General features: G+C 38.0%; 3 protein-coding genes across 3 annotated transcripts; 2 read left to right on the top strand and 1 right to left on the bottom strand.

Annotated features, from left to right (window-relative positions):
- Positions 1-374: 374 nt before the first annotated feature.
- On the top strand, positions 375-6,134 carry LOC145468793 (chloride channel CLIC-like protein 1). The gene is made up of 3 exons (XM_081452494.1): positions 375-621; positions 2,083-2,826; positions 4,144-6,134. Exons 1-3 carry the CDS (start codon positions 454-456, stop codon positions 4,780-4,782), a joined length of 1,551 nt encoding a protein of 516 aa, XP_081308620.1. The 5' UTR covers positions 375-453; the 3' UTR covers positions 4,783-6,134.
- On the bottom strand, positions 6,124-18,383 carry LOC145468802 (uroporphyrinogen decarboxylase-like). The gene is made up of 11 exons (XM_081452502.1): positions 18,252-18,383; positions 14,735-14,820; positions 14,163-14,225; positions 13,059-13,094; positions 12,610-12,654; positions 12,389-12,505; positions 10,217-10,378; positions 9,200-9,328; positions 8,236-8,336; positions 7,704-7,767; positions 6,124-6,792 (listed from the first exon to the last, which is right to left on the bottom strand). The coding sequence occupies exons 1-11, from the start codon at positions 18,379-18,381 to the stop codon at positions 6,607-6,609; spliced, it is 1,119 nt and encodes a 372-aa protein (XP_081308628.1). The 5' UTR covers positions 18,382-18,383; the 3' UTR covers positions 6,124-6,606.
- Positions 18,384-18,533: 150 nt separating this feature from the next.
- LOC145468824 (ATP synthase F(1) complex subunit delta, mitochondrial-like) lies at positions 18,534-26,212 on the top strand. Its single transcript, XM_081452527.1, has 4 exons — positions 18,534-18,672; positions 22,992-23,142; positions 24,089-24,177; positions 25,729-26,212. Exons 1-4 carry the CDS (start codon positions 18,550-18,552, stop codon positions 25,852-25,854), a joined length of 489 nt encoding a protein of 162 aa, XP_081308653.1. The 5' UTR covers positions 18,534-18,549; the 3' UTR covers positions 25,855-26,212.
- The last annotated feature ends 232 nt before the right edge of the window (positions 26,213-26,444 follow it).

Raw genomic sequence — 26,444 nt, 5'->3', positions numbered from 1 at the left:
AGTGGGAGGGGAGGGGCTAAAAAAAATGTTGATAGCACTTAATTATTTTTTCAATCCTCAAATCGACTTAGAGTTTATCTTATACCATAAATTTGAATGGACGTCATTGAATGGATGACTCGACAACGAAAACTGAGCAAAAAAAAGCTTCTCTGACAGTCGTTTTGACAAAGACAAAAGAAAGTCCAATAAAGACAATTTTACACGAAAGAATAATTTTAGGAGAAATTTTCAAAAATCTGCAAAAATAAACGATGGGAAATGTGTTAAATATGGGACTACAATGAAGGAAAAGAAATTTGAATTGAAACTCAATGCAAAATAGATTCCCTTGTGGAGATGGGTGGGTACTTTTTTTTTTCCTCTGAAGAATGAGGTACCCAGTCCCTCTCACAATCTTTCTTGGAAACGGAAGGTGAAAAAACGGTGAGGTTGGCGTTTGAACGTAGCAGAATGCAAGTACTTTCGTTACTGTTAATCAGTTTTTCCTCTCTGGTTTGTCGATCACTTGGACAGGAAGGTAATTACAATGAAGCTGAGCAGTCCCTTCCAGGAAATGAGTGGTTGAATCCGTGGGACATGATCCACTATGATGCGGCAGCTCAATCGTTCGACAACACGGTCAGTTTGCCTTTAATTTCACATCTTTTCATTCCCTTGCCAAACTAAAAGTTGAATGTTTTCTTCGCTGAACCTGCTAGTCTTTTAAACGTTACGCTTTTCCTTTCACTTCTTATTGTTTTCCTCGTTTTCTATCCCGTAAACTTCCTTGCAACTCGATATGCAAACTGGTTTACAGTGGAGACGCTATAAACGGTTTTCGAAATACGGGATATTTGGGTAAAAAATTAACAGGATGCAGAATATTTTGGGGAAAAATCAATGGGATATTGAGATCAGATAAAACGGGATATCGAGTAGAAAACTCTTTAATTTTTGCAGGTGGAGTCGGGATATACAGGCCAAAAATGATCAGGAATTACTGCAATGTGGGAGCCCCCTAATTTCGGGTCTCACAATGGAAATGGAAATGTGATTTAAATGAAGGGTGCTGAACGCCATGGCAAACATTTTGCATCTACCGTGATCAGAAAGATACTGTAGGGGGTTTTACTAAACTGGTGCACCCTGAGTGAGTTTTTGTTACAAACATCAAGAAGTGAAAAAATAGTTTAAGTGCAAAAATGCTGTGACATTTGCAGGGTGCAGACACCAGACTACATTTAGGCCCAAATAGCCCTCTAGTTAGCCTGAACATTACTTGGGTTAGCCTGAACAGCACTCAGGTTGGCTTGAATAGAGCTCAGGTTAGCCGTCTTACGGTTCAGCTCTCACTAATAGAAATGGGAAAACAATATTATTTCATAAGTCTGCAATTGTCGTACACCAGTGCAAAATCACCTTGTACAACTTCTTGTGATCGATATAGACAGCGAAAATTTCAGTGATCATCCTAAAATTCAAACCAACCAATCAACAGACACAGACATGAACAGACAAACACTTGGTACCATGTCAGGAACAGTAAAAAGGTTTACATAATAGAGTTTAAAGACCTATCCAATAGCCCAGGGCTAGTGTATTTTGCAGTGGGACAGTGGATTCTGTCCTTTGCCTGTCCAACAGGCAGTGGAAGTTTTTTGAGGAAAAGGTTTTGAGAAAATTCAAATACTGTAAGAGGTGAAACTATTGTTTTTTAGGAGCTAATGAGAATGACCTTTGGGCTAGCTCACCATAGTCACAGCTTGCCCAGAGCTCTAGTGAAAGCTCGCTTATTGCTTTTCTTTATGGTCTGTATACGAACCAAGTGGCCCATTAGGTCCTTAACTTGGTTTCAGTAGCCCTGGATGGGATGCTAGTCCATCGCAGGGTTGCCCCACAGCTTTAAGTTTGCCGGTACCCATTTATACACCTGGGTGGAGAGAGGCACTGTGATTTCCTGCCCAGTAAAATGTCTTGCTCAAGAACATAACACAATGTGCCTAGCTAGGGCTTGAACCCAGACCGTGTTATCAGCATGCGAGAGCACTAACCATGACACCACTGTCATATAACAAATTATGTACATTTTTTTACAATCAGGGAATAGGTGTAAAGGATGCCGCAGCAAAACAATCTGATCATGACAAACTCCAAGCAAAGCTATCGCAGTGCTACAAGGACTTGGAAAAATCACCCGTAAAATGTCAGGCCTGTGCTGAAAAAACTGTTGCCAATGCATCACCGTGTGACACTCCATACTTTAAAAAAGTAGTCAGAAGCATACTAGGGAATCTTGAAGATCGTGGAGATCATGAGGTTGTGGTGACTGCTTCAAAAGATAATGTTGCAGATCTGGAAAAATTTGTCAAATCAGATGATGGAAACGTCCAAGACGTCTGTGAGGTGATCATCGGCATTGTATCTAATTTTAAAGGCAGAGACGATATGTATGGTTTTGGTCAGTGGGACAATTCATCATTAAGTTATATAACTAAAGAGGCAATTCTTATCTTGGCATCTCTGATTTTGGTGATTTGCGCGGCAATTGTTTTTGAGACACGCACAAGGTTAACCTGGCGGACCCAGCTCTGGGGTGTACTGTTCATCTGTTTTATTGTCAGCATTCCTTGGGAGTGGTATCGTTTATACAGAAAAGCATTTGCTTCCAAACAAGCACAGATGGAAAAGGAAATTCCCAAACATTGCCGGCCAGATCACGAATTACGGCCATTAGAGTCCCTTACACTTTGGTTGAAAAATTCATTTACCTTTACTGACGACACTTGTGTAAAGTACCAGGAGATGTTACTTGTTGACCCAATTTGGGAAATTTCTCCATCAAAGGTAAGTTCACATTGATTCCCTCGTACTGTGTTACTTGTTTCCAAGTTCTTAATTCAGAATTTTCTAATGTTGGTGAGTAATAGTTATTTTTGCAACAATAATATTGAATGGGTTGACTTCATTCATACTCTAGTCATCCTAATTCAATTGACTTACTAATAATTTCAGAAGTGTAGCAGCTCTCATAAGCTTGTAACTTTTTTTGCTTGTTAGAAGCTGTTGTTGTTTTGGGGCTAGGGGCACTGTTTCTGTTGTTTGTTTGATTGTCCTCTCTAAGGGCATCAAGCCATTCATGTCATGGGTTTCATTAAGGGCCAGGCACCAGGCAAATTGACCGGTTGTGAGGACAATTTTGCCCGGCTAGTTTGACCATCTAGTGGAAAGTTTTTCTTCTTTTTTTCCACCTGTAAAAACCAGTTGCCCTCTTGCTGAAAATGTTAATGAAACCACTGTCATGTGAGACCTTATGAGAGCTGCTACCTCACCCTGATTTGTTATTTTATGGTTAATACCGTATACTACCACTTATAAGCCCTGGGCTTATATACTCGAGCTTCATGAGAGGTTTAGGATGGGCTTATAAACAGAAGGGCTTATATCTGAGAGGGCTTATTAGCAGACTAAGAAAACTGTCTCAAAATGAACCAAATGTACAACAGTGTTGATCGCAATATGCTTTTCAATATACTGGTTTTAAATTAGATTTAAAACAAAAAAAGTAATCATAATAAATCAATTTCATTATATTTTAAACAAGAAGAGGGCTTAATCCAAGGGCCTTCATTCAACAAAAATTCCAGAACTTTCAAAACAGAGGCAAAGTTTCTGGAAAACCTGCAAATTGTTGAATAAGAGCAGCAAACCATTTATTATATACAAAAATTCTAGAAATTCCTGGCGTGAAATTTTTGAAATTTCAAGAAATACCTCACTAGGTTCTCCTCTTTTCTGGAAATCCTGAAAAATGCTGGTCTATAGTGGTTGACCACTAGAAATGTTTGGAAGTTCAAACCAAACATTTTTTAGTAATATTAAGATTCAAAATTTGCCAGCAGCCAGCAATTTGGCTACATACAGACTTAAATTATTTGCTGCACATTTCACACTGGAGATCACAAATCCTGACGAATAACAAATCCATCTGTGACCTTTCCTGGCTAATACTTCTGTTCTCCTGCCAGCTACCAGCAAAACATTTTGACAAGGCTGTACATTTAATGTTCTTATGGGAAGCTTGGTACACACAAAAATAACTGATTAGAACAGTACTGTGATTTTGTCCGTAATAATTGCCAAACCTTTGTAAACTCTCTACAGGCAATATCTGCAACAGTAGCCAGTATTATCGCACAACCATTTGAACATGTTGCAGAAGCCATTGGCAAAAGTTTTCGTGCATTGTTCAGAGAGGTCCCTCTGCAGTGGCAACCATTTGTGTTCTTGGCAGTCGTCATCATTATCATTATTGCCATGTTTACACTAAGTGGATTGCAAGTGAAGTTGCCATTTATGACGATCGCTACTGTCCCAGCCCTCCCTGGAAATGTCCAGGGAAATCTTCAAAGGCTTGAAAACCATGTTCAAAATGTCGAAGTGGCCGTACAGCAGTTAAATAATGATGCACATCAGAGAGATGCAATTGACCACGCTCCACTGCAGGAGAACATTAATCAGCAGCAAGAGCAGATTCTTGAGCTTTTGAATGCTATGAATGAACGGCAGCGGAGATGGGAAGAGGTAATGAGACAAGACATGCCTGCAATTCAAGGTGGCAATCAGCCACTTCAAGGAGCTCTGGGTCCTGCAGCGAGGGGAGTGGAGCGCATCGGTGCAGAGGAACAGAGGCCTGAGAAATGCCCTGTCATGGAGTCACCCAACATTAAAACCCCTGTTCAGAATACAGATCATGACGTCAAGTTTGGTGTAGAGGATGTAGGCTCTTCTGAGCGTGCATGACATTATTATCAGCTGAACTTGATAAGGAAAAACTTCATTAGACAGATTCAATCATCAGGAATGCAGAAATAGTCTGGGTGTCCTGTCCGTAAATTATCAAGAGTCTGTGTAATCAGAATGTCTCCAATATTTATGAGGCAAAGAAGCTTGGAAATAGAGTGGAAAATGCATGCAAACTTTATATAATGGCCTTAAAATGTTGAATCAAATGTTTGTTTTCAAAACAATGGTATTGTGTCTGTGCATAGCAAAATCCATCATCCCTAAAAGTTCTTTTTGTCTGAACAGAGAAAATCAGAGAACTGACCTGCCGCAGGCTAATGCTATAAAGTGAGTTGATTTTATTTAGTATTAATAATTAATATTCATGCAAACATTTGGATCAGAGTTAAGGGTCCCGATAGGAAGAGTTTTACGCAACAGTGACATGTAGGCATGTGGGGTCCTCTTCAAGGAAGTATTAAGCTGTGATTTACTTACATTTCAAAAATTTCAGTTATGCAGTACTAGTTTAAATGTAGCATATCTTAAGCAAAACTGACCCATTAGCCCCTGGGAACTATGGAAAAAAAGTGATCTGAAGCAAAAGGAACTGATAGATTTATAAAAATAATGCAAGAAATTTGGGTTTTATGGATGTAATTTTGCTGATTATGTAACAGTTTGAAAAGACTGTCTGTTCTGTCTGTTGGTAGGGTCACTTGTGTTTGTGGATGAAACACTGGAAAAACATGTGATATAGAAGTATATATTTTCTGAGCTTCAAAAAACTGTTTTTGGTTCCTTTACCCTGGAATCAAGAATTTCAATAATTTGTCTTTGTTCAATGTCAGTAAGGGTGCTTTCCATTATGCCAAAGATTCCAGAAATTTTTTTCAGAAGTCAACAAAAAAAAAAATGGAAAGTAAGGTCCGTTTCAGTTCCCACTGGTCTTGACCGGTCGGTCTGGCATAATTTAAGTACCCCAACACTCAAGAACTTTAAGTTTATGTAATGGCGAGTGCTGTCAGTAGTGTCAATTATTATAAATTGTCTATGAAGGGGGAAGGTGGTAGATGTACCCCCAATTACTTTACTCCACACATTATAACACGAGCACCATTGAAAATATTGCCCAGTGAGGCCAAGATTCCCTTCACTTTCTGCTCAGTGAGAATCTGTCTCACAGTGTACCAACCTATTGGAAAACTCACACCAAAAAATGAAAAATCATTTACACAAAAGGCTCTGGTACTTTTGACAAAATAGTTTTATTAGCATCTTAGTTGAAATTCTACAAATTGCTAATGTTTATCTCATAGTAAGTAAATAATAGCTTAAGTTATTTCCTTAAGAAAATAAATAGTCTATTTCCTAGAAGACAATCGTACTTCTCTTTCTACATATTTCAATGCCTCTACTTTACACAAATTCCTTTCTCCATAATTTGAAGTAAGGCCTTTTGCCTAAGTTGATCATATGAAATTGCAACTACATTGCATATGGTGGAAATCTACCTCACAACCACTTTTGGTGACCTGAAGGAAATGCTTTGACAGTCAGATTTTTATTTGAAGAAAAAAAACAGACTGCAACAATTATACAATAGCACAAGAACTGATAGCAATCTACTGTGAAATAAGCAAATAGTTTTCTCCCGTTGGATTTAATGACTTTGAAGTGAATAGAAGTTTGAGATTTTTTTCTCAAGAACTCATCTCTTCATAGAAAAAAAAAAAATTAAATAATTCTGTAACAACATCAACGCCAAGGTTCCCTTTCAGTAAAATTTACTTGCAATTAATTCAGGGATAATGTCAGTTAATGCTATTGACATAAATATCATCAAGAGTCAAGACTGAAAGATGACTCTCTTTCATTCATTGTCTCTGAGTAAGAATGAACTGTTTCAATGAAGGTAGCAAGTTTTTCTGGGTCATGATCTGGATGCATCCCGTGGCCGAGATTAGCAATATAACGTTGAGCACCAAACTTCCTCAACATGTTCTTGACAGCATGTGCTAAATCCTCCTGCATTTGATGACAAGACAAAAGAGTTCAAATTAATCGTGGTTTTTTGCAGTCCATTTCCTGTGATTGTCTTCATAACTTTTCACATAATTTTGTTGAGTAAATGCTGTGCCAATAGCAGTGTCCCTTTTCATGACATATTCAGTTTGCATTGTTCAAAATTACTCAATTTAAGTGAAGGAAATCTCAAAATGATAGTTACAAAGGTAGAAAAACAGCCCAGATTGTGAAGTTCCAGAAAATATCCATACTCCCCCCCACAGAAGGGATTGGAATTTCCTGGGAGGTAGGGGTTCTCTAAGACCAACAATTTTAAAGAAATGTGTGAAGCTTAATCGGAATTTCCAGAAGGGTGAGGGAGGGGGTCCCTCCCATGGGGGAGGTATGGATACTTTCTGGAACTACACATTATAGTAGACCAAAAAGGAAAAAAGTTAATTGCTCAAGACTGGAAGATTGGATTATGGATTACAAATGATCAACTGCAAAATGTCTGCCAAAATGTGCTTAATCCATGATATCACTGTAAGGTGACTACAGTTAGACCTGGTGCCCAGTACTCAGTGTGTAAAATTAATTTGTTTACTGTTCAGTCATTTTCAGTTGGAGTAAAATGTAAATAGAATAGCCCAATTTCGATATATTTAAATTCAGCCTAAACAATAGACCTTGGCACGAGGCTCCCGGGAATAAACCCCACAAACTCTGTAGTTATTCCCCACAGCCTCTGGTTGAGGTCTATTGTCTTAGGCTGAATTTTGGTCTATTATATTGAGTGAGATTCAACAAAAGAAGCATTATTACATATATGTAACCCTTGTGCAACATATTGTAGATTATCTCTGAGATATCAGCAGTTCTTTATTTGGAGTTTCAAATTAATTCTTTCAACAATTTCAAGTATCACTTACATGGCTGCTGTAAAGACAAGCTGGATCAAGGTTACCTTGGAGAGTCACTGTTGGGGCAACAATCCTACAAACGAAAAATAATTAAAGTTTAATTTAACACAATGACTTATAAGTGAAAAGATGACAAATAGTATGTCCTGGAGGACAAAAATTACAATGCACAGTAGTTGCAATAGCCAGTGTCAAAATGCTTAGACTGCAAAACAGTCAAATGTTTTGCGAATGCAGGTGATAGGCAATATTCGAACGAAAGGTCTGGAGCAAGTGTAAAAAGGACGAAGGAGAATGGGGAGAGATGCTATGGCTCTTTATGCCTTCCAAAACCGTCCAAAAACGACTGTTTTGCAGTCTACAAAATGCTGGGCTATTCTTTGATGTGATCAGTTGTCTAATTCTGCATCCTCTTCCATGCAAACTGATATCCTAGCAATCACCCAGACTCATGCACATATTCTGACAGTGTAGACAGTGCTGCCAGGTAATTCAGGGTTCAGGTGATTATTTGTCAGAACATATCAATTAGTTGTCAAACCTTGCATCTTTAGGTGACACTGTCCAGTCCAAGCTGACAACATCATAACCAATTTGTGATAAATCTTTAATGGCATAGTGAGCACCCTTAGCAAATATTGTCTGGCGAGAGATAAATTGAAAATTCCTGTTAGAAAATAAGAGTCTTCTACCACTAGTTTTCAGTATGTAACACTTTGATATATTGATTGGTAGCTTGATTAAAAATCTGGGCATTGCTAAGCACTTCTATTTTTACACTTCTCTTGGCTTCACTTTTATTCAGTTTGTGGTTGGCAGCAGGGCTGGAGTTTTTTCCTACCAGTTTCGTTTGTTTTGCACATATAAAGAACGCACCCATTTCACTAAAATGGTTGTGAATAATTCATTCAACAAATCTTTATGAAAGGGTTGGATCTTTCTTATTTCAAGAGGGTGCTTACTTACGGAAAAGTACAAGATTGTGCAGAAAGAAATTATATTTTATATTGTGAATTTCATTTACAAATTGTATGAGCCTTTAAAATATTTTTGTACAGGTAAAAGGTTAAGTCTGGGATTCTCTATATGGAGTCAAGTGCAGTAACCATGAGGCCACTGCTCCTCCCTCTTTGTACTGTACTAGGTACTGACTTTCACTTAATATGTAAATCTATTTTTTGATGTGATTTATTCCTAATGTCCATAATGATTTACAGAGTACCCCCCCCCCCCTCCCCCACAGACAACAGGGGTTTTATTAATGTTCTCAGCAGGGAGGCAAGGGGCTTTCACAGGCAGGAAAAACTCTTTGAACTGCACTTTTTTCTAGCAAATACTTTCCTCCAAAAGGTCACACCAGGCAGCAAAATCATTCTCACAGCCAGTCAATTTGCTCAGTGCCTGGCCCTTAATAAAAACCCTGAGACAAACAGGGAATAAAGTTGACCTGACACATTCCCATCACTGCCATGAAAGCCTGTCGCAGTGAGTTCCTATATCCTCACCATTGGCACAGCATCAGTGCCTAACTTTTCTTTCACTTTCTCTGCTATTTGTTTCAGGTAAGGCAGTGAACACAGTGTAAAAGTATCATAACCCAAAATTTCAGCATGAGATTCAAACACTTGAAGCATCTGTAAGAGAAAAGAAGGACAACAAAATGTTACAAATTTATGCACTTTCTTCCATATTTAATTATGGACACTTACTGTAAAGAATGCCCTGTGGAATTCTCCATGGATCATTATGACATTACATGTCACTAGGATGATTATTCATTGTCCATTTATAGGTGGAATCCCCTTGTTGGAGATAAAAGTCTGTATTGATCAAAGTGGGGTGCTTTTTCTTTGCATAACTGACTTGTAAAATAATACTCTATACAACCTACCCCTCTTATTTATATGTTTCTAAACAATTTTAAAATAAGACTACTTGTGGGCAGCACCCAGCAACAAATAATAATCCTGTTCAACTGAGTTTATTAATCAACCGGTTTTGTCTCCAAGTGAGACTTCGTCAGGATTAAACTGCGAGATACAAAGATGGAACTTATTTTATACTAACTCTTTGTAGTACAACGTACGCTCCTACTATAGGGTGTGAACAATAAAACACCCACAAGAAACACATGTAGGATATGACTAAAATCCTGCGCTAATAAATGCATTAGAAAATGTGCTCATGGATTTAACATTACATCCGTGGGCCCCACTTACAGTGTAGATTTTTTTTCTCACAATTGTGAAGCTTGGAATGCATAAGTATTGTTATTCAAAATTAATGTCAGCACCATTTATGCAAAGTGTCTATTCTTCCAAGCAACTCTTGAGCTAGATAGTTTCAACCACTTTATTTTTAATTCCTAAAGTGGTTGGCTATGAGAGCATCAACTGTATTAGGTTTGAGCAACTACTGAGCATTATACATCTCATTATTTTGCATTTTGCAACTGATAGATATACAGATTTCCTTTCCCTGTTTCCTTCCTTTGTTTGCGTTACATCAGTATTTTTATTTACCTGTGCACCAGCTTGGACCTGTAGCACCAAGTAGTCTACAATTAAATCTGTTAACTGTTGCAACAGCCAGCTGGAAGTCTGCAAATGCTGGTTCAAAAATTTACGAGCTTTGATGAATGTTTTGCTGCTTTCACCCTCAATCATGTAACACATTAGGGTCCACTGAAAAAGAAAATAGGCAAAAAAAGTTATAGTCAGAAAAAAGTCAGAAAAAAGTCAAGATTAAAAGTAACATCAATCATGTTCGACGCATCAAGCATCATTCTCAAGATTGAGGTGATTAATGTCAATGTTCAGGTTGTTATGTACGAGTTGAGTTCGAAATGGATTGCATTCCAGTTTGCATGAAGTATGTAAATGCACTAAATAAATCATCAGTGGATAACTTTGTGTAGGTCACTCAACATGCAGTCCGGCTGACTCGATCCATGCAAACTTATTTACTGATAATTAGTACATTTACATACTTCACATATACTAGCATACAATCCATCTTGAACTCAACTCTTACAAAACAACTTTGACATTAAGGACCTCAATCTTGAAAATGATGTTTGTTCCACCAGAATGTCCATTGACGTTACTTTAAATCTTTATTGTCAAATGCTTTAGCAATCAACTCATTATCCGATCTCATAAAAAAGTTATAGTCAGAGAAAAGTCAAATAAAAGTTATGGTCAGAGTCAAGGCCTTATACAGCCCATAACATGATAATGATAAAGAGTTAGGAGTATATTCAATCCACCCCCGGGAAAATGGCCAAACTAAATTGCCTCAGTCTGCTTTCCAGGACTGATTTGAAAAACTTTTCCCAGTCCCAACAAAATGTAAATTGGAGAGGAAGCAAGATCTTAAAATGAAGTCTGTCATTTTAAGTAGGTGGCATGGTACAGGTAGACCTTAAATGTGATATTTTTGAGGCATCATTTGACAACAACTCCTCTGGTTTGGACAGTTGTTATTTAAATTTCAGTACGGTTTCAACAGTTAACCAATAAGGCAAAAACAAAATGAATTCTGGTAGCTGAAACACTGTGGTCAAATAATGACATTGTGCAAATACACTATTAGGAGGTACTTTGAAATCTGAATAGAGCAGTGTGGGTTCAAATGTGGGTCAGTGTCACTAACTGGTCTTTTGGACAAGGCAAGTCACTCTCAGAGTGTTCCTATCCGCTAAGTAGAATATACATAGGTTACTATGATTGACCAAGCATTTTTTTACATATTGTACATTTCCAAAAATATCCATACTTCCCTCACAGAAGGAATTGAAATTTCCTGGGGGTAGGGGGTTTCTGTTAGACCAAAAAATGTAAAGAAATGTATGACGCTTAATTAGAACTTCCAGAGGGGTTGGGGGAGGGGGGGGGGTTCCTAGAAAAAATTCCTTCAGTGGGGAAGGTATGGTTATTTTCTGGGACTACACATTAATGGGCGAGATGAAGTTGAGTGTTTGTCAAATGTCCCTTATATGTACCAGTTTCCAGGTCAAAACGCCAGGTTAGTTGTTATGCTAAAACTAAACCTTCTACAGCCGCAGAAGATTTCCTGTCCTCTCCTAACCCCAATGCTAACAACATGCAATAATCAAAAAAATCTTTTCCAACTGAGACTCTATCCATAAGGCCAGGGAAGCTTTTTTAATTCAAAAAGGCAGAACAATTGATCCCGATGGTCTGAACATCCACAAAGAAACATATTAATTGTTTCCTTTTATTATGTTATTTCATTATTTTATTTTACCAAATGCTTATCTTTAATTCACACTGTAAATTAGTTTTACATAATTATTTCCGGTATTACGCAAATATGCTACATAAAAACACGTCCCAATGTAAAATTCTCATTGTACCTGAAGAAGGCTGGTTTGGACAGCCAAATATAGTACACCTTCAAAAAAATCATCCTACATTATGTAGGTTTCTGCTTTTATATTCTTCATTTTATGTGTGAAGCCAATTAGATCACTACTGATCCAACATAACACCAGCAGGATTATCGTTCCGGTTGCTTGCTCAAACATTTTATAGTTATGCTTTTAACTGTGGATGAAACCCTAATACGTTACCATTAAAATAGAAGCTTTCAAGAAGTACTGTCTGTTTATTTTCCAATATCTTTTAATTCTGAAGTAAAGGATAAAAAGATAGCATTTTCTCTATCCTTACTGGAGCTCCTGAAAAACCAATGAGAGGTACTCGTCCCTCCAGCTTGTGTCTTGTCAGAGTTATTGCACGGAAAACATATCCCAATGACTTCTCTAAATCTACTTCTTGTTTAAGTTTCTGTGGGGACAAAAATAATTAATAAGCTACAAATACAATTTTGTGAACAAAATTGGTAAATAGGTTGACTGAAAGACAATGGTCAGTAACTCAATGATCATGACCTCAATGTCACTTGGTTCTCGAAGGGGCTCTGGAAACACTGGACCCTAAAAATGGAGAGAAATAAAACATCAAATTACTTTCTATCCATCAATTGTCAACATTTAAAAATCAATTTTGTATCACACTCATCAGTAGTCAGAGAAATGAAATTCTCAAACTCATTAATAATTCATCAGGTAAAAACAAAGAAAATCACAACCGTGAAGGAGGTTTGGATACCTGGTCTTAATTAGCATAAATTCTGACAATTTTACTTCTCCATTTACTCCTTAGTTTTTGTTTCAATTGAGAAGATATATCAAACACTCAAGACAGTGTTTCATCGGCTATCCAAACACCTTGAATTTCGTCAAATTCAACTCTCTTCTAGGTGTTTGGATATCCCGATGAAACACTGTCTCTCGTGTTTGATATATTATGGAAGTGTGAGTAATTGATGTGTGCAAACCTTTCCGGGGATCATGAGGACAGTCATACCAAGAGCCTGGTTGGAACAAAAAATGAACGCTGTTAGTATTTCTTTTTATTATCCAACTGCAGTGAATACTGTCCAAATAACAGTACAAATATACAGCAATATTGTACAGTTATTTGCACAGTAGAAAACCTGTTTGCCAGCACGCACACGGAAACTGTCGCACTCTCCCTCCTTCATTGATAAATTTATTGACTACAACAGTTGGATAGTAAATCTCTTATTAGATGTTTTGGTGTGTAGTATCGCTTTATATTTTCACTTGTTGTTTGTATTTTGACTCGCCCTACGGGCTCGTCAAAATACGGCATAGCTCATAAAAATATACAGCAATACTACACACCAAAACATCTAATAAGATATATAAATTGCGACCATTACAACTGGGATGACAGGCCGACAGACAAAAGACATTTAGAGTGTCAAGAGTTGTCATCACTTGCTGGTCACTGGCCACTGTGATTGGCAGGTGCAATAAATATAACAAGCATTTGAAAACATGGGAGGTCATCTGAAAATTATGACCATCTGCATACAAGAATTGGAGGAATGGAGGAACCTCATGGTTAGTATGCTCATGACTCCAGATCAAGTGGTCCGGGTTCGAGCCCAGCCCAGGGCCATTGTGATGTGTTCTTGGGCAAGACACTTTACTCTCGCAGTATGTCACTCCACCCAAGTGTATAAATGGGTACATGTACCAGCAAATTTAATGCTGGGGGTAATTTCTGCAATGGACCAGCATTTCATTCAGGGGGGAGTAGAAATACTCCTTGTTACTTCATGCTACTGAAACCAGAGCTAAGCCCTTGCCTGATGGGCCACTTGGTTCGTATACAGACTTCACTTACCTACTTTTACTTACATGTACAAGAATTATGATGAATCTACCTCAATTTAATAACATTAAAATAATGCAGAGCCTCCTTCTCAAAAGCTGAGTTAAAAGTATGCACATTGCTCACACTCTTAGGAAGAAACTCTGTCATAAACAACATTTTTGCCATAGTTTATCATGAATAATAATTATTCAATAATAATTGGTATCATAATTATTTTATGATTATTAGTATTTACCTGAGGAATAACAAGGATATCTGAGAATATAATAGCTGCATCTAGAGGAAATCTTCTTATAGGCTGAAAAAAAGAAAATAAAACTGAGCATGTAATTTGGGAACAGAAGTACCTTATAATAATTAAGCATACTAGTCTTGACACTGAAAGGTTAGAAATTGTTTATAGAGTATGCTTGGTTTTCACCTGACGTCACAGCGGCCATGTTGGAGCCCAAAATTTAACCTCTGGGAATTGAACTCTATTTTTACGTAAATCTTTGCTTTGTTTCAGTGAGAAAACACAGCTGTTGATCATGTGAGTTAAAACCAAGAATAAGAATTCAACATTATCCAAAGGGATATAAAATCAATTGACTTCACAAGTTGTTAAAAAATTATCTATGTGAGACAGGGTTCCAGATAATTTTTCAATGCAGGGTGTCAATAAGGAATTCCAACAGGTCAATTCCCACTGTTCCCACCAAATCATCAATGTTCTATAATTAATTTGTCAGGTCATGTAGCTGACCTTGTCGGGTTTTTGATCTGAGACCTGTCACTTATCTGGAACACTGTGAGATCTATCTATACCTGAAGAGTGAGTTCGCAAGCCAGTTCTGGGGTCTGCACCATCTTAAAGAAATCAGCATTGTTTTCTTCCTTTAATTTCAGGAATTCTGGAAGTACAACATTTATTATTAAAATACCTTGTGGTACGGTTAGAAATAATGTTTCAGTGAGCAATATGCTGGCACAATTTGTGGGAGAGCCCAAATAATATCTGGGAGGTCATGCAGTCATGAGTTTGAATCCTGTTGGGGGTTCACATTTTTTTCCTTTGTCTTGCACTTGCAACATTTCATCTTTTACAGTAGAAGAATATTTTACAGTTGGAAGTATTTTTCATCAACCTCTGGAATCCTAGAGCCTTACTATATGCGTCAGGATTTATACAGCATATAAGCAATAGCCTCCATTTGGCACAAAAACATGCTTGGATATTTGTCTACAGACATTATCTGTTCCGAGAAGCAAACAGTTTTCCAGTAATGTTCAAGATAATGTCCAAGGGCAAATAACCAAGCATATTTTCGTTCACTATTGTGTTCGTTATATCCTTTTTAATATTAAAAATTGGGAAATATTCTCAGATATTCCACAGTTTTAACTGGGGAATATTTGGTCACATGACATGTTTAGACCGATCATGTGCAAGTAAAAATATTTGATGGATTATAAGTTGAATTATCCTCACACTTTCATTGGTTCTTACTTATGATTCATTGGTGGACAGACACATAGATGATGCCATGAACATTTTTCTTTGATTTCTTCATCATTCAAAACAGAAAAATTCCATGTTGCCTTGCATATGTGCAGAAATACAGTAGACAAACATTAGCGAGATCTACAAACTAACCTTTAAACTGGGCTTGGCTGAGCAAGGAACCCAGAGAAACAAGAGAAGAGAAAAAAATATATATCTTACGTTAGCTCCGTTGGAAGGACTATAGCGATTCGGTTGGAGTGTATACTTGTCCATTGATGTACAGTTTGTCGAAGATGAGTTTTGCGTCTTGACCTCTCTTCTTTGCGTCTTTAAGAATCGGGACAAGTGCTTTTCTCTTGTCGACGATTTCTTTCGGGAAATCGCATGCCACAGCGAAATCAGTTCCTTTAAGATATTTTGCCCGAGATAAGACAAACTCCTTGTCTTTGTAAAAGGAAAATTTTGCAATAATGCTTGGAATGCCTGATTTTGATGCAATAAACAACGCTCTCAAAGCGACCTGGATCCGAAGACTTGATAACGGTTACCCTTCCGCGAGCTGGACGCATATCCCTGTTACCATGTTAGAAAAATGTGGTGGCAAATTTCTCCTTAAGTGCAATTTTGATCTCAAAAATCTCAATGTAAGAATTCCTCTCAAATTTTACGAGAAAGCCTTGTTGGCTTGGCAGTCAATCAATTTGTTTACTCCGTCCTCAGAAGAGGAAATACTTGATGAAATTCTTTGGAACAATAGATTCATCAGGATTGGTAACTACTCAGTGTACTACAAAGAATGGCATGAAGCGGGTGTAGAAAAAATTAGAGATATCTTCAACGGTGACACATTTACATCTTACCGAGATTTCTGCTCTCACTTTGCCCTTAAAACTAACTTTCTAACCTATTACGGTTTATGCCAAGCAATTCCATCTAACTGGATTAAAACTTTGAAAGGCAAATTACAGCCGCATTCGAAGGAACCTACAAACATGGATAGAATTCCCCTTGAGAAGCTCTCTTGCAAACTTGCTACTAACTACCTTGTTGAAAAGAAGTTCGTTTCTGCCACCGCCGAAAAAAGACTGAAAAGAGCTAATTTGAACGACCAGCAAATTTATCAAACGTACATGATGCCTTTCAAGGCCACTAAAGATATTCAACTCTCGACGTTTCAGTTCAAGATTGTACACCATATTTTACCCACCAATGCTGCATTACATAAATTCGGTATTAAAGAGCACGACCGCTGTCATTTATGTGCTGAAAAGCAAACAATTACACATCTCTTCGTAACTTGCCCCAACGTCCAGCTGTTTTGGACAGAGTTTACTGATTGGTGGTACAGAAAAAACAATACTGTAATCACGCTCTCTGAAGCACAAATACTTTACGGCATCACAGACACCGTGCCTCTGTGTCTCGGTTTAAACCTCTGTACAATAATTGCAAAATATTATATTTACACTGCTTCAAAAAATGAGGAAGATTATTTCTTAGACGCTTTCTTGGCTATCCTTAAAAACAAAATAGAAATAGAAACTAGCAGAGCAAAGGTGCAAGTTAAACTGTAAATATAGCTAAATATACTGTAAATTGTCGCTTTTTTGTCATTTTTTTTTTTTTTTTTTTTTTGCAGTTTTCACTAGTTCTAGTAACCGTAGTAAAAGTTTGTAGTAATTGTCCACGATTAAAAATTAGTGTAACGTAAGCGGTTTAAATAATACTGTTGTTTCGTCAAGCATTGTAATTAGAGCAAGTTGTAATTAGCGTAAGTAGCTGTATTGTTGTAGTTTTATACGTAGTTTTTTGTAATTAATAATGTAAGTATGCGTGCTGTAAAAAATAGATAATTAATAATAATAATAATAAAAAAAAAATAAAAAATAAAAAATAAAAAAAGAAATACAGCAGATCACAGATGACATCAAAAAGTGGTAAGAACATCAGTGAACGCGACTCGCCTAACAGCTCTTGTGCCACCTTTCCGTTTCGACCACATTTTGACATCATCTGTGATCTATTACTGAATGGATGGACATTAAACTGACAACCATACAATTATTTTCTTGCCATAAAAATTATCTCCCGTTGACTGGTGACCTGCTAAATATCAGCAAACGTCATTGAGGCCCAAAACCCCAGAGGGAGGGAGGAGGACCCTCATATGATAACCTTTTAGGGGTTAAATAATTGGTTTCGGTACCTCTTAGTGTGTTGAGCCTCAAAAGGTCCACAGCGAGAGATTTCGCTGTACCTTTTAGGGTATTAAGCCAAAAAAGGAGGTAATGCATTGTCTTAGAATTGGTACCTCTTAGGGGTGAAAAGGGGGGTAAGCTCCCTTCTCTGAACCTTTGAACCCTTTTTGTAAATACAATGTGCTGGGGGAAGGGGAAGAGAAGCAGCTGTCGAGCCCTTCCCACAGATGTCAGTGCCCTAACTACTGCAGTGAGAGCAGAGATGATCACTTGATCATAGTCTGACAAATGGACCATTTTCATATTCTTGTTATTGGACTGGAACTAGCTTGCAACTGAGGCTAATGCAGGGAGTGTTTTTGAAATACAAATATAATTTCTCTCTTTTTAATGATATACCCCCCATGAGCCTCCTTTGCAAGCTAGTTCCAGTCCATACTGAGAATACGAATATGGCCCACTTAGCTCATGTAAAAACCACAAGGATACGAGGTCATCACGTTGAACGCAATATTGTCTCGATTAAACGATACATTGAGTCCCTAAACTATCTCTGCTGTGAATTGAAATCTAAAAACAAACCATAAGCTTACGTGACCTACTAAACATGTCAATATTATGTCATCAAAACTTCTCTTACCTGGGAGATAGCGGCCCGCTTGCCGCATGACCCAGATTGGAACCCGCTCAGTCCCTTCTCCACGGGCAGCTCGCAAAATTAGATCATTTTTCAACTCTGGGAAACCATTCTGTATTTCAGAATCAGCCATTTCTGTGGCTAAAAACTTTAATACTCCGAAAACGAGAAAAATATTGGCTCCCGCGATCTCCAGAAAAGTACAAGCCTTCTAAACGGAGGTGTACTGGGTTCTATGTTTCCGCGCAAAGCCTCGTGGGTTCTCCTTGACCGCCGCCATTTTGCCGGGTTTTAGTACAGGATGTTGGGTTTAATTACTCGCCAAGCACCTCGTCTTCTGAGACAACCAGGATCTTTGATCTTCAGAAGATGTCTTACTGATGGTGCCCCTGCCGTGGCTCTTACGTTTGGTTCTCCATCAGAGGTAAGTTAGGAAATAGAGATTCATACATGCGGAATCGTCATTCAGTTGAAATGTGCAACAGGGGATACCAGGGACTTGTGTCTAATATGACCAATATAAGTTTAAGCTCAAAGACAGGAGAACTTTATTGAGCAGAATGTTGGTAGTTGTGGTCTGGTAGATTAAGTTTTGCCAAAAGACAGAGCAAATCTCTTTACTTTAGTACTTGGTAGTCAATAAAGCATGCGAATAATTATTTTACCACAATTGCTGCCAATCTCGATCTCGCAATCTGATTGGCTAATTTGCCGTTGTCGATAAGAGTTCATACCACGCTGCTCGCGTCAGTCTGTCGCGCAATGCCTTTTTCAGCTCGTGCTCTAAAAAAAACATTTTCTTTGACGTTGATATTGTGGTAAAAAAAACAAGTCAAAATGTGGCTTAATGTGGTCTGTACTCTTATCAGCAATGAGTACGCATCATTACTCTTTTCCCAAACATTTTTTCTTTTTGTCCACTGTAATGACGCATACTTGTTGTCAATAGGAGTACAGCCCACGCTAAACCACATTCGATTTGTTAATTTTACAATAACTGTCTAATTTCTCGTGTGCTCATTGGCTCATTCTTATCATCAATAAAAGTACAGACGGATAAAATTTTAATTTATGCAAGCTTTTAAGCTTTTCCCAAACATTTTTTCTTTTTCTTCACTGTAATGACGCGTACTCGTTGTCAATAGGAGTACAACCCACGCTAAACCACATTCAATTTGTTAATTTTACAATAACTGTCTAATTTCTTGCACGCTGATTGGCTCATTTTTATCATCATTAAAAGAACAGACGGATAAAATTTTAATTTATGCAAGCTTTTATGTTCAACTTTCAGCTGTCAAACTGTCAACTTTTTGACCAATGAGATTTTATAGACTATTTTATGTAGCCAATCAAAAAGCGAGAAAGGTTATTGTGTAGTTCCAGGAAATATCCATACCCCCCACAAAAGGGATTTTTCCTATGATCCCCCTCCCCTCTGGATTTTCCAAAATCGGCTCACAAAATGGCCCCCCCCTCCCCTCCGGAAATTCCATTGTTGTTGTACACCCCCTGGAAATATTATCATTCCTTGTGGAAACCAAAATAAGCTTTTTTTTTAGTGCAAGATGTCGAATTTTGATCCTTACTGTTTTTTCCCGAGGAAAATCTGGTGGATACTGTGACCAACACATAACCAGAAGGTACATCGCCTACCTCAAGGATGCATATCACAGAATTTGCAATATGAAAATTATAGATTTAATACCGTCAATTCCGTCTCACGATTTTGACAAAACAGCAGTTACTAAAAAAGTTCACTTCCAAGGCCATTGAGAGAGAAATGGTGAAAAAGAAATGTTTCACACCAGACCAGTTAAGCACAACAATCAAAACAACATAATTTTCAGTGCATGTTTTGTATCAAATTTCGGCAGATCAAATTGTTGCAAGTATATATCTGAAAAATTTAATTTTATTTGGAAGCTGGAAAAGCAGAACTTTCTGGGCCTTCAACAAATATCTTAGTATTTTTAACTTTTCCAATGTGTTAAGTTTTCTTAGCCGTTCTTTTGTAGTGTCCCTCACAGCTGCGCTGTTATTTGGGTTGTCACTTTGCAGTGCCAGATACATGTATTTTTCTTACACAACCCTTTGCTCTTGATCTTGCTCTACAAGTAGCGTGAGCGACGAGAAAAAAATTCTTCAATTTGCCGGGGAAGTGCACCACAGTATGGTCACAGTGAACATTCATAACTCTGGCAGCAAATTCCAGCAAATGTTTGCCACAGGTTTTTATCATGTAAGTACCGAAGAACACGCTTCGCAATTATTAGCGACAGTGCTAATTGAGACCTCGAGATAAAAACTGCTTTGGTCTGCATAATATATTCAAATATAAGTCCTGCATTGGGATTAAAAGAATTCAGATCATATTAGTGATATATTTTTGCTTGGTTAATAAATAGTACATGACATTCAGAGCAGAGCAACTTCGTTTGCTACACATCCAAGGTGTCATGCATGAGTGATCACAACAACAGACCGTGCCAAAAATACCTTCCAACTTTAATTAAGGCCATTCATTCGGCCCTTGAGAGGAGCATGAGTTTTCAGGCATAATTTGCAAGCCTTTTTTCCGTTTTTATCCGCTAACAGCTTCACTTGACAAGCAAACAACCGCTTAAAACAGGTGTCCAACGAATTTTTTTTCCTTTGTCTTCGGTTTTTACGCGGAAATATCGAAGCAGCAAGTCGTTTATTTATCTAATCTCTGCTGATTTATATCGCATGCGGCTCGCTTAAAAATATATTTCCCTCCCAAACTATAATTGTTACTGTACTGTTTTCCTCATTCAAGAATCATTGTTAGCAAGATAAGAGGTCTGTTATCTACCAATTCCGAATTTTGGCTAATTCAATGTTGATGTTGATGCACACTTTAAGTTCAAAGCTATTTTTCACGCTTGCGGCAATACAGGTAGGAGTGACAGAAGTACCTGGTCAAGTGTGACAGACATATTTTCAATCAGTCACGATCAACTCGTCTACTTTCCACAACATGCACTTCGATCAACAGCCACTACTCGGGAAAATGACCGGGGGCGACAGAATATTGAACCTAACCAGCACAAAAATATTCATTTTGTGCTTTAAATTGGCCAGATTTATTTTTTTGCATTCACGACTCGAGAACCAAAATGCAAACAACGAAACTTTACGTACAACTGTATGAAAATTGCGACAAGCCTGGAAAAAAAAAATTCATTGAGACAACCCCCCTCTCCCCCTCCAGAAATTCCTGGGCCTTTGATCACCCCACCCCACCCCCCCCCCCCCGAATTTCCAATCCCTTCCGTGGGGGGTATGGATATTTTCTGGAACTACACATTGAGAATGCTTATGGCAAGTCAACAGCCTTTTTTTCTCATTTATTTCCGGCATTTGACCATTTTGGGGTCTCATCATTGTAAAAAACAAATTGACGTCAGTTTTTTATGCATCTGTCCTCTTATTGATGATAAATTTTGTCATAACATTGTCAAAGTTTACTGCGCAACCACTCGCCTACAGCTCGTGATTCCTCAGCCACTTTGACAATGTTATGACGTAATTTATCATCAGTAAGAAGACAGACACATAAAAAATTGATGTCAATTTGTTAAATGTACAGCTGATAATTAACAGTGTTAACAGTCATATTAAACCTTACACCAGTTCAGTACAGTGGTTTTCAGTACAGTGTATAGCAGTGATTTTGTTACAATTTGCTAATAGTGAGTCCTGGGACTCATCTCATGAAAAATCATGAGTCCCAGTCCAGAATCAATGAGTCGCAGTTGAAAACCCAATGAGTCCTTACTATATTTACTATGTTTTTTCTCCTCATGATATTTCAACCAACCATAGGTTTTTAGCTAGTGTGGCATGAATTTCCTTTTCTTCTTTTCTTTGGTGTTGTTGTTAGATGCAACAACCACATCTGAAGGACAAGCACTGCCAGGTCTGCCAGCAACACTTTCACTCTCAGGACCACTTGTGCTCGAAGCCACATCTGGCAGCTGTCCTCCAAAACATAATTTTTTTTGGTACCGTATAGGTTGTAAGACCCTTTTTGGGTGGCATTTCTAATTTCTTTTTAACATAAACTAAATCTTTAAAGAATCAAATGGAAGAATTATGAAAGTTACGAACCTTTGTCCACCATCTTTGTTCAGCCACGTGCTTTCCATATATGGCAAACATAATGAGTAACCACTCCATCAGTAAAATAAACATGGCCACTTTTGAAAAAGAAACAGTCGTATCAGAGAATTTGTGTGGAAATATTTCTGTCTATTTGTTCAAAAAGTTATTCTTAACCTATTTTTTTGAGCGGACAATATTACTCTTTTGATTGGAGGTAGCTTTCAGTACATATTTCAAATCGTGCAAACAGGGCATTCAAAAAGATTTTTTGATCAATGGATCGATCATTGCATCTCAAAGGACGCAGGCTGTGAATTATTATGCGTCGTTGAGAATTTTTATGCATCAGGAACGCAGGACGCAGGGGTAACAAAACAGCTGGTTTAGACATTATTTACAAGGGTGTCTCAATGTTTAATTTTGATCAAACAGTTCAGGTTGTAGACCTGCCAGAACCTTGTCACATGTGATAAAAATTCAGTATCTAAATATCATGTCCTGCAAAGTTATAAAATATGAATCAGCCCATGGTTCAGGACAGTCACATCAGTATCCAACATAAAACTAAGAACTTAAAAGAAACTACAAAATTTAAATTGCACATGTTTTCTTTAGATGTTTTATTCAGAATCTGATGTGAAGCAAGTTGATGTTTCTACGACAGCAGGGAGCTTTGGTATTCTACCTAATCATGTTCCCACTTTAGCAACACTTCGACCAGGGCTTCTAACTGTGCACGATGAAGCTGGTGCTCATAAATATTTTGGTGAGTATTTCTGATAAGAGAATTTATTTTTGGTGAAATTTCACCGTGGGGCTGACAACTCATTAAGTGGAGCTAGGGTGGCCTAATGGTTACTGCAGTGGATTCATTGGAGTTACAACTCTGATAAACCTTGTTTAAGGAGCACCTTTTTTTTCTCAGACTAAAACTTAATTTCTTAAATTGTCTCAGTCATTCAGTCTTTCTGTCACTCTGTCACTCAGCATTCGAGTCTTTCAGGCCTTCAGTTTTTTGTCTTTCAGTCATTTTGTCACTCAGTCAGTCAGTGTTCCAGTCTTTCAGGCCCTCAGTCTTACAGTTTTTTGTACTTCAGTCCTTCAGTCTTTCACTCTTTCACTCTTTCACTCTTTCACTCTTTCACTCTTTCGCTCTTTCGCTCTTTCGCTCTTTCGCTCTTTCACTCTTTCACTCATTTGCTCATTAACTCATTCACTAATTCATCTTTCCATCTTTTTGTCTTTCTATCTTCCATCTTTCGGTCATTCAGAACTTCAGTCCTTCCTTCCTTTGTTCATTCATTCACTCATTCATTCATACTTACATGCAGTTGTGGTCCTGGCCACACATAAACACTAAATTCTAGTCTCTAATCATCTGGCACCTCTTGGTATCAGGAGACTCCAGTTATGTGTGGTTTGAGGTAAAGATTTTGTAGGAGTTATTTAAATGTTCCCTTTTACAGGGAAAGTTCTTGGAAGTCCTTGAATTTGAAATTAAAAATTTAAGACCTTGAAAGTCTCTGAAAAGTTCATTGGGTCCTTAAAAACCCCCTGAAATTTGTTGTTGACTTGTTGCCTAAAAGCAGCAAAAAAAAAATGTCCGCATACAGTTCATGCTTGTAGTTCCCAGAATGTCCTTGGAAAGTCCCCAATATTACTGTAGTTCCAAAGGGAGTTGAACTCTAATTACAAACATTCTCTCTCCACAGCAAGCAGTGGTACAGTGACTATCAATGCTGACTCTACAGTTCAAATTCTGGCTGAGGAAGCTCATCCTTTGGATAGATTTGACCCTCAAGTATGTCACCACCTTAGTGTTTTTAGAGACTGTAGTCTAATTTGTATTTAGACCCAACTGTATAAATATTACAGATATTTTAGGCTTTCCTGGACAGGTTATTGTGAACAGGGACATTAAGAGGGGGAAGAGGATCTTCATGTAGGGCAAGAGGGCTATTTGGAGCCAGGGAGGGGACTTTATTGAATTTGTTGCATGTACAACAAAAAAAAAAAGAAAAGAAAAATAGCATCAGCAACTGGAGCAGAAAACAGGACAATGTGCCAATTGATATTCAGCCAATAATTATCATATAATGTTATTCACAATCAAGTTAATTTAAAATGACTTCATGTGGGACTTCAATGTAAAAAGGACAGGAGTGCTTGACATGCCTTTTAGGGGTTAAAAAAGTGGTGTTGGTACCTCTTAGGGTGTTCAGTGGGAGCTTACTTGGTAACCAGAGCCGTCATTACATCTTAAGTTACCTGCAGCCTTGTTCTCCACACCGTAACAAACGTGTTACTTTGTGGTCGAATTCTATCAACAACTGGCTATATCACCCGTAGCATGAAGGGAAAATCAAGCATACTCAGCCGTAACAGGTGTTACGGGTTACGGCCCTTAATGACAGCCCTGGTAACTTTTGGAGTATTGAGCCGAATAAAGTCAGTGTCAGTTAATGTGTTGTTTTAGAATTAATACCTCTTAGGGGTGAAAAAAGTTCCAAGTCACACCCACAAAAAAATGTATCTTGGTAACTCTTAGGGGTTCTTTTCAGAATTTCAGACAAGCACCCTCGTCCTTTCTATAAGGAAGTCCCTCCCCACCCCCGCGATTTAGAGAGGTTCATTAATTATTGTAGAGGGGTCTGCCAAAGGAAGATTACCCAAACAAATGTGTATCTTAAGTAATCAGTGGAGAAGATGGTACTCTCTTCATGTTCCCACAATAGGTACAGAAGTCTGCACACGAGCCAAGTGGCCCACCAGGCCAGAGCTTATCCCCGTTTCCTTAGCATGAAGCGACTAGGAGTATTTCTTCTCCCCCCTGGATGGGATGCTAGTCCATTGCAGGGTTACCCTGAGCATTAAATTTGCTGTACCCATTTATACACCTGGGTGGACAGAGGCACTGTGAGAGTAAAGTGTCATGCCCAAGAACACAACACAATGTCCCTGACCAGGGCTCGAACCTGGACCGCTCGATCCGGAGACGAGCGCACAAACCATGAGGCCACTGCGCCTCCACACAATAGGTACAAGGCATCCCTTATCTGTACCATTGGACTGAATAATTCATCAGCTATTTTGAAAGAGCCTTTTAGGTACCTAAATGGTAGTTGTCTCTACACTTTTCTATACTTCAGTTTACCCTATGACGTAACTCTATCCTACGAAAGGTATCTCTTTTGGGCAGAGTCTCCCTGCACATGGAGCACCCAGGGTCCTAAGGGCACTAGCTTATAAGAGGATTGACTGTTGCGCTTGTTTAGTTATACCTTGGTGTTAAGTCTTAACTAATACAGTATTGTTATAGAGTAGTTAAGTCTTGTCTTTTCTTTTATAACAGGCTGTTAGTCAACAGTTAGAGCAAGCTCAACAAGGTTTATCAAGTGCGTCTGGTGAGGAAGATAAAGCCAAGGCACAGATTGCTGTTGAGTGTTTAGATGCACTCAACAAAGCTCTAGGACACTGACAATAACTTACCTTCTCTCTTTTAACCTGAGTGGATTAGAGAAAGGATTTGTAATGTTCTTACCCCAGTGGAATTCAAGTAATTTGTGACCTCCAAAGTTAATTGAACTATCAAGCTTTGGTACTTGTGGTTTGTAATGATCAAACAAGTTTTGTTGATTTGTATCAGCTGCTCTTCGTGACATTTGCATATTTTGAGAAAGTGTTTACCAACTTACTCAGGTCTTTCATTTGCAATGGCTTTTTCTTTAGTGTCATTAAATCTTGTCATCATTCACACCACAGCAGTGGCTACAATTTGAACTGATTTTCATGGTGTCATTTTGTCTTGAATAAACTTTATTTGGTGCTTATACTTACTGCAATTGTTTTCTTGTTTGTGTTGACCCTTTACTTCTAAAGTGATCAATGTCTAATTTTTATGTGAGGAGACTAAGGACATTAACCACATGAAGGTCTTAATGTACCATTGAATTCTCAGAACTGGCATTTAAATGAATGTGTGGAAATTAGTATTAAGAATTAAGATTTTGATCATAGGCCTAACTAAAACACTAGTGGAATGTTTATGGTTGGGCTTAGTACATCAGT

Source organism: Orbicella franksi, chromosome 14 (genome assembly GCF_964199315.1).
Source record: "Orbicella franksi chromosome 14, jaOrbFran1.1, whole genome shotgun sequence".
NCBI classification, from domain to species: Eukaryota; Metazoa; Cnidaria; class Anthozoa; order Scleractinia; family Merulinidae; genus Orbicella; species Orbicella franksi.
Note: the sequence above shows the minus strand (reverse complement) of the source record. Positions and strands in the feature narration are given on the sequence as shown.